The 13,599-nt window shown below is 43.1% G+C and overlaps 1 protein-coding gene across 7 annotated transcripts in view; it reads right to left on the bottom strand.

Moving 5' to 3' along the window:
• Nucleotides 1–8,924: 8,924 nt before the first annotated feature.
• Nucleotides 8,925–13,599, bottom strand: part of EYA1 (EYA transcriptional coactivator and phosphatase 1) — a 288,702-nt gene continuing 284,027 nt past the window's right edge. For all 7 annotated transcript variants that reach the window (XM_054590246.1, XM_054590244.1, XM_054590245.1 and 4 more), the window contains one exon: nt 8,925–10,873. In XM_054590246.1, the coding sequence (XP_054446221.1) occupies nt 10,793–10,873 (81 nt within the window). In that variant the 3' untranslated portion in view covers nt 8,925–10,792. The remainder of the gene's footprint in view (nt 10,874–13,599) is intronic.

Consider the following 13,599-nt stretch of genomic DNA (forward strand, 5'->3'; position numbering starts at 1 on the left):
TCCACTAATGTCTGGTTGGGAGCACTTAGCAAGAGGTTTCGGGTAGGCTAAGGGCAGCTGCTATTTGTCTGGAATTTGTGGACCACTGAGAGATTTTAGGAAAGTTTGCAGTGGAAGCTGAGGCTGGACATTCATGTGGAAAAGCTGGTAATAGAGGTTCAGATGAGGTGCATAAGTTGTTTGGGGCAGGATGAAGGGTGTTGGCCAGACAATGGAAAGTCTAGATTTGGCACCTACCTATGATTACAGGCTGGGTGAGAGAGAGGCTCAACAAAGAAACAATGGTGTTTGCCAGAATGCCCTTCCCAGAGAGCACTGCTTCTCCAGCCCTCACGCTGAAGCTAGTCAATTCACTTCCTTCCCATACATCCCTGGAGGTTTTGAGGTACTGCTCCTGTGCTGGAGCTGCAAGTGAGTAAGATTGTCAGTAAATGTAGGCCCTTTAAGACCTGCAGCACCTAGGTCTCTAGAAGCCTGCTGTCTTTCTCAACACAAATCCTGCTCATTTTCATAGCCAGATTTTATGGGGACTTCTCTTCCTAGCACTGGTGCCCTGGGCTGGGGAGCCCAGTGTAGGGCTGGGAGCTTTTGCCCCTCAGAGGGGACCTCTGTAGCTGAGATATCCCTCCTAATTCTTAACTGCCATATCATGGGTGAGGGACCAGCCTGTTCTACTTCTTCTCTCCTACTGTTCTGAGTGGCTTATTCTTTATAACCTTATTTATAGAAATTTTGTTCGGCTAGACTTCAGGCCATTCTCAGTGATGGTGGTTTTATAACTTAGTTTTAATTCTGGTGTGGTCTTGCAAGGAGATGTGCACAGCATCTACCTACTCTCCATCTTGACTGGAAGTCTCTGGACAGAAACATTTTTAAATAAATACTTAAAGCATATAAATATGGGGAAAGAAATTTCCAAGTTTATTTTGGTATATAGCCAAGCTTAGGACCATTGAACACATGACTTTTGAAAGTATGAACAATGGGTGTCATTTGACCCCTTTTGCCCCTCAGGCTTCAATTTGAGGCCCTCATTTCTGCCAACAGCCTCCTCAAAGGCCCACCTTAGACTTCAATTCCTCCATGGAGTGTTCTCAGACATTCTAGATAGACATTCATCTTAGATATTCTAGATAGAAATATTTCCCATTAAACTGTGCCCACCATCATATTTTAATCTGTTTACAAATTTTGAACTTATGTCCATAATTTACAAAGAACACAGTTCCTACATTTAACTTTTCCCAGTATCAGAGTATCTGGCTTATTTTGAAAAGCGGATAACCTGACACCCTGAGCCAGCATTCCTACGTGGCAACAACTGCTTAGCGTTGGGAAGCAGCTGTCCACTTTGTTGGGGTCACGCTCTTTTCTTTCTGATGCTGTCCTTACCACTTTCTGCTGCCTCGTTCCCTCTGAAGACGAATGCTTAGAGCTGATTACCATATACTTGTTCTCATGTTTTTCTTACAGGGTAGAAATCCTTTTCTGAACTCCTGTCACTGCCAAAGAAGGATTTTTTTTTTTTTAAATGAGAGGGCCCTGGGATTTCTTTAATAGGCCTTGCATCCTTCATTCATTTATATACTTACTAGCCCCCTGTTGTCATTTGAGTTTGCAACCCTCAGTGAACTTAATCCTGGGCATTTATACACATGGCACATCTCTCTTGCTAGTCTATGAATTTCTCACAATATGTAGAAAGCACATCCAATGTCATGCTTATTTTTATAGCAATTTTAAGGCTCATTTTCTGCAACTGTTTTATACATTATCCACTTTTCCTCCAGCTATATTCTTCTTTCTCTTTTTCATCTGTGAAACTCCCACCTGTTCTGCAACAGTTCAGATTAAATGTTACATTCTCCCAGGAGTTTTCCCAAACAAAGTAATCTCCCCAGTCAGTCCCTCCTTGCTGGAAACCATGCCCTATTGCTTCTTAGTGGTGAGGTCCAAATCACCCACTCACTGCCTTTATTTCAGCAGCGCCCCTTACCCCACCCTGAGAAACATGAGTGTCTCAGGGCACAGACCCTGTCAGCACCTAACACAAGCCTGGGCACGTAGTGAGTCTTCTGTACATGTTGAAAGATTACATGTCAAAGGGAACTGTTTTTTCAGCATCTAATTTTCTTTAAAGTCTGTTGATGCAAGGCTGTTTGGAGCAGTCTGTTGTTTTTCCTGATCCCTGCATTTTGCTTTGTTTTTCATGGAACACATAGCACTGATTTCCTGTAAGGCTTTACAAATAAATATCAAGGTCAGGGGCTGGAAGCATTTCTGGAGCTATCACGGCACCTCTTGATTCCACTGGGCCAAGAAATGCTTTCAACCCCAGAGGGCAGAAGTTTTTCAAAACAATACTGTTCCAATAAGGGCGTGTGCTTCCTTCATCAACTCCCTTCCCTGCCCGCTTGCATTTTAACTGCTTTGGGAAGAATGGAAATTGTGCAAAACCTTTGCTGTCTTTGAATCACTAAGTAGACTAGGTGATGAGGCCTGCAGCGATTTCTCAGTGAGGGGTTCCAACAGACAGGAACGTGGGGAGGCTGTGAAATAGGCCCTTTCTGAAGACCCAGTGGAGGGGGCAGGGCCTCCTCTGGCTCAGATTGCCTCCCCTCTTTTTCCTTCTCCCTGGGGAGCTGTCTGGACTTGTGCTCACACGGACTTTGATCCTTGCAACTGTGGGCGGAGCCTGTCCAGGCCCCCTCACGTCGGGGCTAGAGCAAGTGCAGGGGGATCCCATTCAATGAGTTAGCCCTTTGTATGTCCAGGCTCACACAACGAACCTTTCCCCTCTGTACCCCCACAATCTTCGTCTTGTTTTTTTCCTTCTCTTTCTTCCTTTTCCTTCCCTCCCCTTCAATGCCTGGTCATTTGTCTGAGGTAGGGTCTGTGCTTGTAAACAAGGAAGTGCAAGGGACACAGTCAAAGGTGTTGTGTATGAAGGACCTTGGAGCAGCCTCTGGGTGCTTGGTTCATCTCAAAAGATGCAATGTCCCTTAAAGGGAGGTGCGTGGAGTCAGTGCTGGGGGGGATCTTGGAGATGCTGCCGAGGTCCTGCTCAGGGACCCTGGAACCTAAGCGGTGGCCCACATTCACCCCCCCGCATGTGCCTTTGGAGGGCGAGAGTAAGGGCCTCCCTCGGGAGGGTTTAGCCTCTTACTCTCCTTCAGCCATCCCCTCCTCCTTCATTAAAAATGGAAAAGTGATTATTTTTTCAATTATATGTAAGGACCTCAGCCTTACAGTTATACATAAAGGAAAGGTTGCTTTCCTACCCCTTGAAACAGTTCACTGCAACACACACACATTCAGTGATACATAAACTTAGTTTCAAAGGCAGCAAGGCCTTCTACTTCTGGATAAGAAAGATTCAGAATGAACCAACCCTCAGTTACAATATTCTCATTTAATGATACACAATTTTGTTCATGGCTGGACTTAGCCAGATTCTTTCCCGTGTTGTAGGGAGAAAGGGGGAGCAAGAGGATCTGAGAAGCCCACTCACCCACTCATGACCAGCTCCACCTCTGGTGCGCCTGCTGTGTCGGTTCACGTTTCTCTCCCCAGGGCCGCGCTAGGACAGCCCCTTGTTGTATCTTGCTTGGATTATTGCAGCCACCTCTCCCGTGTTTCCCAGCCTCCAATTACCCTACATTTCTCTCTCATTAAGCTGGGAGACAACTAGGTTTAGGAGCCCATAAGCATCTTATTCTTACTTTATTTGATTTAGGCCAGTGAAACTGTCACCCCCTTCAATGAGACTCGTTTCCCAGCCAGCATTCATGGCTATACCCTCTGGGCTTATGTTATTAGTTAAAATTCTTTGTCCCGTTTGCCCGCCTCATTGCAGGAGTCCTTGCAATCCAGTGAGGACCTCATCTCAGCCTGCCTTTTATCACATGTCTCTGTTTCCCCACTAGGTGGCCAGCCCCGGGGGACACCCCGACACAGTAACTCCCTAGAGGACTGAATGGAGCTGAGTCAGGTCAGAAGGATTTCTGGGGCATGAACATGGCCAAATGGCAATCAGAATGGATTGGAAAGGAAAGGCCAAGAGCTAGAAAGCACAGTTCACAACTTGCCCAGCCCTGCTCGCAGGTGACTAGATGGGAGCCCTGCTCTCATATGCCTATTATCCTTTAAAACATGACATAGCTGGTTGTTCACCAGCAAAATTAATTTATTTGATAATAGCAAAGAATTGCAATTTAGGACAAGCACACTGTGACAAAGCCGTTGGCAAGTCTGGAGAACAAAGGAGAGGAGCATTCTCACACGGAGAAGAGGGAGCAGTTGGAAGGGGCTGTTGTGAACAAAATGTCTGTTGGAGGAAACCTGAAATTCAAAGTGTAGTGACTTCCCATGACTTCCCACTGGCTGAGTCATGGCAGTTTCTCATTGGCTGGGTCTGTTGCTAGGCGAGGAGAAAATCTTTCTGCCTTCTGCTGGAGTAGTAAGGTAAGTTTCTTCCTGTCAAGAAGCATAAAGGAAAGCTTCTTCCATTTGCAATCTGTAAGGCGCAATAAGTGGCAGTGAGTGAGAGCTCCCTCTTCAGGGCTGCTTGACTCCGTTTTAAATGACATTTCCTTGTTCATTTTCACACCTGGTTGGTACAAGGCAACAGCTCTCTACTTTAGCTGCTGCTCAGGCCCAGCCCAGACAAATTAAATTAGAATCTCTGGAGTGAGGCTCAAGCAGGGGTATTTTTCAAAGCTTCCAGGAAATTTCAGTAGGTCTCCAACTGAGAACCACTGGCAGAAGGAAATGAGAACGTGCAGGGACCTTTGTTCTTTTACTGAGTTATCCGGAGGTCGCTGCAGCATCCTTCCAAACAGCAGGCAGAGGGAGGGGGGAGGTGAGCGTGTGCTGGTGGGTAGCACCAACAAGGAAAACATTAGGTAGCTCATCGGCTGGCACATCTGGTACACGCAATGTCCTCTGGGGGACTTGGACCTTTAGTCAAGCCAGGGTAGACGATGGGGAAGGCCGTGGAATGCTTCTAGAAAAAGGACTTCCATTTCGGCTAACTAGAGGGAATCCAGTTTCAAGGTTGTCAGTCTAGCTATTGTCCCAAGCAGCAAACTGCCCCAGTCAGAGCTGCCCACAAAAGCAGGACAGAACCAGCAGGCAGCTGGGGAGTCACACACACAGTGACTCCGGGCATGTCGTTCCTCCACTGGAGAGTTTTCTCTTTGAAGGGCTTTCCCCTGGCAAAGCATCCGTTTTTCTTCTGTTGCCAATAAAAATCCCCAGCACTGTTCTTTCTCCTCCGCTTCCTTCTATTGCTTCTGACAGAGTTTGCCAGTTAGCTGAGGTCAGGATTTCCTTTTTACAAACAACCTGCTTTCAGTCAGTGGGGCCAAAGGTTTCCTAAATTACAAACCCTTTCATTTTTTCTGCTACAAGTTCTCCTGTCAGTTTGTATCACTGCACAGAATGGAGAGAAATGGAAACATGCTGAGAGACACTGAAAGAAAGAAGTACTTTTACTAAATTTCTCCTTTTGGACTGTCAAAAAACTATCCTGAGCAGGATGGACAGGACTGTCCCAGCTGAAGCTTTTGTAGCTACGTATAGCGTGGGCACATTCCAGAGGCTGGAAAGAAATTTCTTCCAGGTTTTAAATGAACATACAGTATCTGTGGCATCATCTCCACATTCTGCTAAGTAAAAGGCCTCCTTTACATTCATTTGAATTGGGAAACACCCATGTCACATTCAGATGTTTCGGGAAGCAAATTTAAAAAGTTATTGCAAAACATATGTGTATCTGACACTTGTACACGCCGACTGGAAGACAAATTTTAAACCAAGCTCTGGAAGGATGACAGAATTGAGGTGCTCGGGTTTAAAGGAAAGCAGCATTCAGACATCACTGGATATTTGCCCTGACTGGACAGGATACCAAATACACCTCAGACACAGAAAGGGCTGCCGAGCTTCCCATGGCGTGTGGTGACGGAGCGAGCCACACCAGCTCCAGTGCCCTGAGAGCTCAAGATCTTTTCTTGATTCTGTGTTGTATCCAAGAGCCAGTTGGGGGGGGTCATGACTCTGCCTTAGTTGGTGTGACCTCTTGGGCAAAGCATTTAACCTGAGTTTTGCAGTCTATAAAATAAAAAGGGCTCAACTAGACAGTACTCAGACCTAACATTTGAAGCCCAGTTTTGTGGAGAATCATCGCCACAGTGAAGGGGGCCGGGCTGTGTGCCAATAATGCAGGAGCCTGTTCCTAACCTCCTCTTTCTCGGTCTCCCATGACGGGCGGGTGGGGGGAGTCACACTCATGTACAATGAAAACACTAAGCCTGAAGTTAGGACAGGCAGTTAAAGCACCTAGCCCTCGGCTGGCAAGTCCCTCACCCCACGCTCTGTGGGCTCCAGTCCCACAGTCCCATGGCTTGTCTTCACTTGTTTTCCTCTGCTGCACTTTTTCCCACTCTAGGCCTCTCTCCTGTTCTCCCCTCCTCCCACACTGCTCAGCCTTCAGGTCTCAGCTCAGATGCCAGCTCTTTGGGGAAGCGTTTCTTGCCTCTGCCAGCACCCCTCACCCCGTCGCTAGTGCTCGCTGAAGTCTGTTTTATCATTGTAAGTGATTCTTTTTAAATAGCCACCATCTAGTCCCCAGGCTTGAGGTTGGGAACCAGCTGTCCCTTGCATCTTGTCTCCTAGACTAGGAGAGAATAATGCACTGAACTTACAAATGGTCTGTGCAGTCAAAGAGCTGGGTCTTTAGTTGGGGAGAAAAAAAATGTGTGGGAACACTTAGCCAGCCTAATAATAAGCAATATTAAATAATATGCCAAGCAGTGTTCCAAGCACTTCACACATATTAACTTACTTTGTCCTCATAATAACTCCCTGAAGTAGATGTTAGTGTTACTCCATGTTTACAGATGAGGAAATGAGGACACAGAAGTGAAACACCTTGGTTAGCTAAGTCAGGGGAGCTGAGACCAGAGCCCAGGCGGAGGCCAGGCTCTTCCCCCTCGGCCACACTGCCTCACCGTGGTGGCAAGGCCGCTCCTTTGGAGGTGTCCACATTCCTCTAGTGTCTCCCTGCTTCCCCCAGCCCACCCATTAGCAAGTCTTATCATCCATGTCACTAAAAATAAGCCCAGTTACCACTTCCTCATCCTATTCTGAACCTGGCCATTGCTTGCCTGGGCTAACAGCTTGTTTCCCCGCTTCCCTTGCCTGCTACAGCCCCCTCTCTCCCCGGCAGCCAGAGGGGTTCTTTCAAAGGGTCTATCAGCTTGGGTCACAGCGCTGTGGAAACCCCTCAGTGGCCTCCCGTTCCGTTTGGAACAGTATCCAAAGCCTTACCATGACCTCAAGGTTTCCCCAGTCTCCACTCCTTTACTAAGTCACCCCTTTTGGGACTCATGGGCGTGATTTTCACTCCTAGCACACAATCAACAAAAATATTCTCCCCTGAGGCCCTTTGCCTATATGCTCTGCCCCTGAACTTCACATGCTGCCTACCTGTTAGCATTTTGTATCAAACATCCTGGCTCTGTTCATCTTTTCAAAGGAAACTTCTACCCTGTCACTCACCCATACTTCCTGCTTTAATTTTCCATAAAGAACATTTCTGAGTGAATGTATCTTATTCATTCCTATAGTTAAGTCATTTCTTGTGTGTTCCCACCTGCTCCAATGTCAACACCATCCTCAGGAGCAGGGACCAGCTCTCTCTAGCACCTCGAACAATGTCCCCATGGTGGGGACCCAGTGTCTTTATTGAAAGGGACAGTAGGATTGCATATAAGATGATAGACACTGGGTGGGAGAAGGTCAAGAGCAGGAACTCACACTGTGTGCCGTGATGGATAAGAAGGCTATGCAAGGGAGCAGGCACTGGAGCTGGACCTGCTTTGGGAGGATTGAGGGTGGAGCGTCATTGATGGCAATGAACATGCTCAAAGTAGAGGTGAGGCAGGGATGCTTATGGGCTGTTTGGTCTAGTAAGGGGCCCAGTTAGTGTGAACTGAAGGTTTGTTCCGAAGAGTAATGGGAGAATGTGGGGAAGAGAGTAGAGGGTATAGTTGGAAACTCTAGAATGCCTGGTAGAAAAATGTGGCTATAATCAGTCCTCAAAGGGGAGCCTAAACATGTAGGCCAGCGGGTACCGTGTTAAAAGTGGTGCTTTACAAAATTCATCTTTTGAGCGTATGCCCTCCATTTTGCCAATTTCCATACTCTCTTTTCCCAAGACCTAAAAATCCCTCTGCTGCCCACCCCTGCCTTTTTTAAAGGCTTTCCTCCAATTTTTTTCACCCTCACAATTTTCACATGCACACAGCAAGCTCCTGCTTCTTGGCTTGCTGTGTACATGTGAAAATTGTACATTGTGGGCCTGATAAATGAGTCTGACAACTGCATATTGGATTGTCATGCGTTGTATGTATGAATGCCATGTGTCTAAGTGAAACCCAGGGGGAAGCAAGTTGTGCTGTTTTATAATCTCAGGGATTAATGTGGCCAACCTTTAGAGATATATGTTAGAGGCGTAAGTAAAAGTGCTTTATATTGCTGCCCCTCAGATACTTAAGTGGCTAAATCTATGCTCTGCCATTCAGGGTACTTAATGCCGAGTTCTGTTCTACAGTAGATAAATCTGAGTGAGGGTCCAGTTTCTAGAGCTTTGGAAAAAGGAAAGAGCTTCTCCATTCATCTGTTTTTACAGTGATCAAGGAAACAGCTGTTACCCTTCTAGATCAGTGCCCTCACGGACTGATAAAGCCATTACTAGAATTGCTTCCTACAACTTCCTTTCGTTGGACTATGAGCATCCGAATGCAGCCAAGATCCTGCTATTTCCTGTAACCAAGAGATAAAGAAAATACTGACAATCAAGGAGCTTACAGTACTTCACAAATCAATTTTATTAATTTAAACACAAAATTAGTGAAGAAAAATTCTGTACACGATTGTGGACACAACACACCTTTATACAGAAAGGCCAAGATAAACTTTGTCTTTTCCATCTGTGGAGTACAAAAACCTAAAATGAAAAGGCTAAAAAATTGTCAAATTCTGTTTGCTTCAAGCAAAAAAAAAAAAAAAATTGTTATACAATTCAGAATTTTCAAATGACTAATTCTAGCAGCAACATGAAACTTCAGAAAAAGATAGGGTAGCTCTTTAGCTACTTTAGGTCAAAGCTGGTGTTTTTTTTCCCCCAATGTAATATTAAAGAAAATTCATCCAAAGAGTATTTCATGACAATGGTAGGCTTTATAGATGAGAGAAACTGTGCCCAAAATAATAACTTTTGGAGAAACTATTTTTATGGTGTAACAATTTTTGTTTCCCAAGTTTGTCATGTGATATGTAGTACAGGTGAAGAGTAACATACTTCCTTGGGGATGATGACTGTGCCATGTCCCTTGCAAGCAATGAGCTTTCCTGGGAGGATGGAGGGAAACGGTGGAGGAAAACAGAGGAAACATGCATGGAGACAGTAATGCGAATTTCTGCTAATTTCCAGATGTGGTAATGTGCTCCTTTACCTAAGCAAGAAACTGCAGACACTATGATCTGAGCACATCAAAACTTTTCTAGTCTCCATTTCACGAACCAGTTTATTCATAAAATATATCTATCCACATTATTTTTGTGGGAAGAAGAAGCATTTGAAGACTCATTTCTTTCCCAAGCTGCTACATATATTAGTGTTGACAATGAAAAAGTGAGGTTCTAAGAGGACTTTTTGTTCAGATGATTTAAGACACTGCTGTATTGTATTATTTTACCAAGGCCTTTCTAACAGCACACACAAAAAATGAACTGATGGGGAAATAAAATTTGGGAAACAAAATCCTATTGACACTTGACATCCATGCTTTTGGTCTTGACAACATTATCTAAAAAAACAAACAAACAAACAAAAACCCATTATCTACATATTTATACCCAGTATACTTCGATAAGGCACTGCACACGAGTCTGTGCATGTATTGCCTCATACTTCACTATCAAGGCATTGCTACCTTTCAATATCATTTTCTAAACAATATGTAAAAGAATCATCCATTATTACAAATTTACACCAAAAATTCTTTCTGTACATGATTGTCTCAGTGATGTACATATTATATGTTTAAATTAGACATACTTTAAACTACTTTGCAATGTGCTAAAATTCAAAGTACTTGCTGTGTCATTAGGCCAAGGCCTTTAATTGCTTATTTCTTATGCTATTGTCTCTTCAACTATTTGATGCCCAAAAAGTCTGTTCGAGTGAATTGAATGGTACTTGGATTATACCTCAATAAAGCTGTTTTTAAAAAAGTCTGTTCATAAATAAGTAGAGATGTACAGATTACCCTGGGTATGAGACACCAAAAAGTAAACCTTCTTTACAAGAAAATTCCCCCACTGGTATTCAGGAATCGTTTCAGTCTTTGTTGTGCAATCAAGTTTGCTGTATTGGAGAAGCTGTTTACGTCACATTGAAGATGCTAAAAACTTAGGCGTCTGCAGGTCCTTTCTTCACAGGTTCGAACCATGTAGTTAATGTGGCAAAGACACATTATGCTGTGCTAGAACATTCTCATGGCTTATTTTCATCGGATTCACAGTACTAGAGTCAACAGCTGTTTTGAAGAAATAGACGTGGTCCTTCATTCACCGCAAGCGCAGAGGTGAAGTTCGACAGCAGCTGTGCGTCACCATGTTGAAATCTGTAGGTTCGCCAGTCCGGCGCTGACAGGGACCCAGGCCTGCTGGATTTGTTCCTGGTCACAGGGCAGTTGTGTGGTTTCAAAGTGCTATGTGGCGGTTACAGGTACTCCAGTTCCAAGGCGTGGTGGAGGGCCATGAGGTCCGAGTGACTGGAGATCCTCCAGAAGGGCATGGCGTGCTGGGGGAGGGGCAGACACACGTGAGGACAGAGAAGGCTCCCAGCACAAGCCCTGAAACCTGCCTTTGAAATCCACTACAGCGCTCATCCCCTCTGCTCAGTGCTGTGAAAACTGCCAGCTAAGTTCTTAACATTGCATCTGTTCAAAACAAAAATCCAAACTTAATCCTCCCCTAAGAATTCTGGACTGCATTTTAAAATGTGATCTGGACTCTTTCTTTTAAGGTGATGAGATTTTTGAGTAGATACATGATTTGAGCACCAGTTCCAAACTTTAAATAAAACACAGTAGCTAGGACTGAAACTTTCAAAAACAGTTGTCTTTGGAAAGAAGTGTCCAGTGGATTTTTAGTGCTTGAAAGTCTTAGCAGTTTTCCTTAGTTGGTAGTATTTTACATTTTTCAAAACTTACTTTTCTCATGTAAGAAGCAATGTTTTCCATTTATTATCATCAAGCAGTTTTTGCATTGACCTTAAAATAGCTTTACCATATGGGACAATTTTAAATAAACACCTAAGGGTTCGTTTTTTGTTTTTTGCAATTGTTTAATCAATCTAAACATCTTGTTTAAATGATGGGAATGTTTGTAAAACACCTGAATTAACCAGAGACAAGAAAAACAAAAAAGAAAATGGGTTACTTCATCCATTTATGATGAACACCTGATTATAAACTTTTACTGCTCAAAGGCACTATTGTAAGTACATATGCATCAACAAAATTTTTTCTTAAGAGACAAAATTGTATTTATCTGGTAAAAAAACAGAACCAGTTTTTTTTTTCCACAAAAATAATGTGAAGGTCTGGGTATAATTTGCAATTATTGTTCCACGGAATTGTTTAAAAATTCGGACTAATAGAATCTGGCATGGAAGCAAACAGTAGATGTGAGGGGTTTAGAGGGATTATCTGTAGGCAACAGTGGAAAATCCTCACTATTTGGGTGTCAATCCCATAGCTGTTTTATTCTGGGAATGCAAGCTATTAAATTCCTTAGTAACAATGTCTTTGTCTCAAGTAATCTGCTAAAAGCATATACCATAGTCTAATATCAAATGTAGGCCTTTATCGTCTAATAACAGAATAGTCAAACAAATACTAGAAGCCTGTTTTCAAATTTTTAGGATGATCCACTTCGCAGCCTTAGACTAGAAAAACAGACTATACTATTTTGCATTCATCCATCATGAATGAAGTTTTTGAATTTGCAGGCACGGGGTAGATGTCCCTGGCCCACCCTGTCACAGCCTGCGGGTGAGTAGCAGAATGTACATTAATCATGAGTGTTCACCTATGTAGGAGGGGGCCATATCCCTTTGCCTGGGGAACGGGAGACACCTGATAAGAAGAGGTAACAGCTGAGCGAGGTATGAAAGGACAGCCATTCAGAAGAATTCTTCAATGGCTGTTTGCATTGTGGGGTAGAGGATAAAGGAGAAATTCGTTGTTAGAATACTGGCTGCGTGTGAGAGAAATACATGGTTAGTGCCATGACTGGCTGTAGGAGCCAAATGATGCAGGGCCTTATAAGCCCTATTAAGGAGTTTATTAATGATGATAGTTACAATTTTTTGAGTATGGTATCAGGCACTGTCCTAGCACTGAACATAGACTCTCATTTAAGCCTCTCTATAACCTCAGAGATAGAATAGGTATTATTATCACTATTTTACTGATGAAAGAACTGGGACTTACAGAAGGAGTGGAGAGATGTAATTAACAAATGGTAAGCAGTAAACCCAGGATTCATACCAGGTCTGGTCTGTATCTGAAGTACATGTAATGCCTCCTAACTGTTCTCGGTGGCCTTTTTATTCAGCAACATAAATTATCAGTACAGCTTAAAATGCACACTCCCTTCTGTGATCTGTTTGCTAAGAGACACTGAAAAATTTGAGTGACTATAATACATAGATTGAGTTTGAGAAATGCTCAATTACAGAAAGCTTTCCTTATTTTTCTTATTAGAGTAGACATTCATGCATATTTTAAAACATTTACAAAATGTACAATTGTATAAAGAAATAGAAATAATTTCTAATCCTACCAGCCAGATAACCTTCATAAATGTACAGACTCACATTTGGAATTGTGTATATGCCGCACAGGCATACCTTGTTTTATTGCACTTTACAGATGTCACATGTTTTACACATTGAAGGCAAGATACTTGCTTATTGCAGGGGTCTGGAACTGAATCCACAATATCTTTATGGTAAGTTTGTAGGTACCATTCAGTATCCTGTTCGTTTTACTTCTTAATCTTAAGCCCAAGCCCATTTTTAATACATCACTTTTAAGGAAAATCATTCACTCAGTATTTTAAGAGTCTGCAAGTATTCAAATGTACACAGTGTTCTTTTACATTTGACCGTGTACTTGGTATCTATTTAAAAAATTCCTTTTTAATTATTAATTAACTTCTGTTTTTCTTAATTTTTGTATTTTTCTAAAATTTGCCAGAGATTCACTGTCCCTTCTTCCCAAAGTTGCTACCCATGAACAACTGAACAGAGTTACAGAATAGTTTTATCACTCTTATGTACCAGGATGTGAGAGAAGATGCTGAAGGTGCTTTAGAGAGCCATTTAGGAAATTTTAGGACAACTATCTTCATAAATACATATGAAAGTATTCGTGAGAAGTGGAATGCTTTTTTTCAGAGTAGGTTCAAATTCTTTTGCATGCGGATTAGCTGAAGTTAGATTTGTTCCTCACAGACAAC

This window comes from Pteronotus mesoamericanus, unplaced genomic scaffold (assembly GCF_021234165.1).
Source record: "Pteronotus mesoamericanus isolate MK-2021 breed Mesoamerican mustached bat unplaced genomic scaffold, CSHL_Meso_final scaffold_174, whole genome shotgun sequence".
NCBI lineage: Eukaryota > Metazoa > Chordata > Mammalia > Chiroptera > Mormoopidae > Pteronotus > Pteronotus mesoamericanus.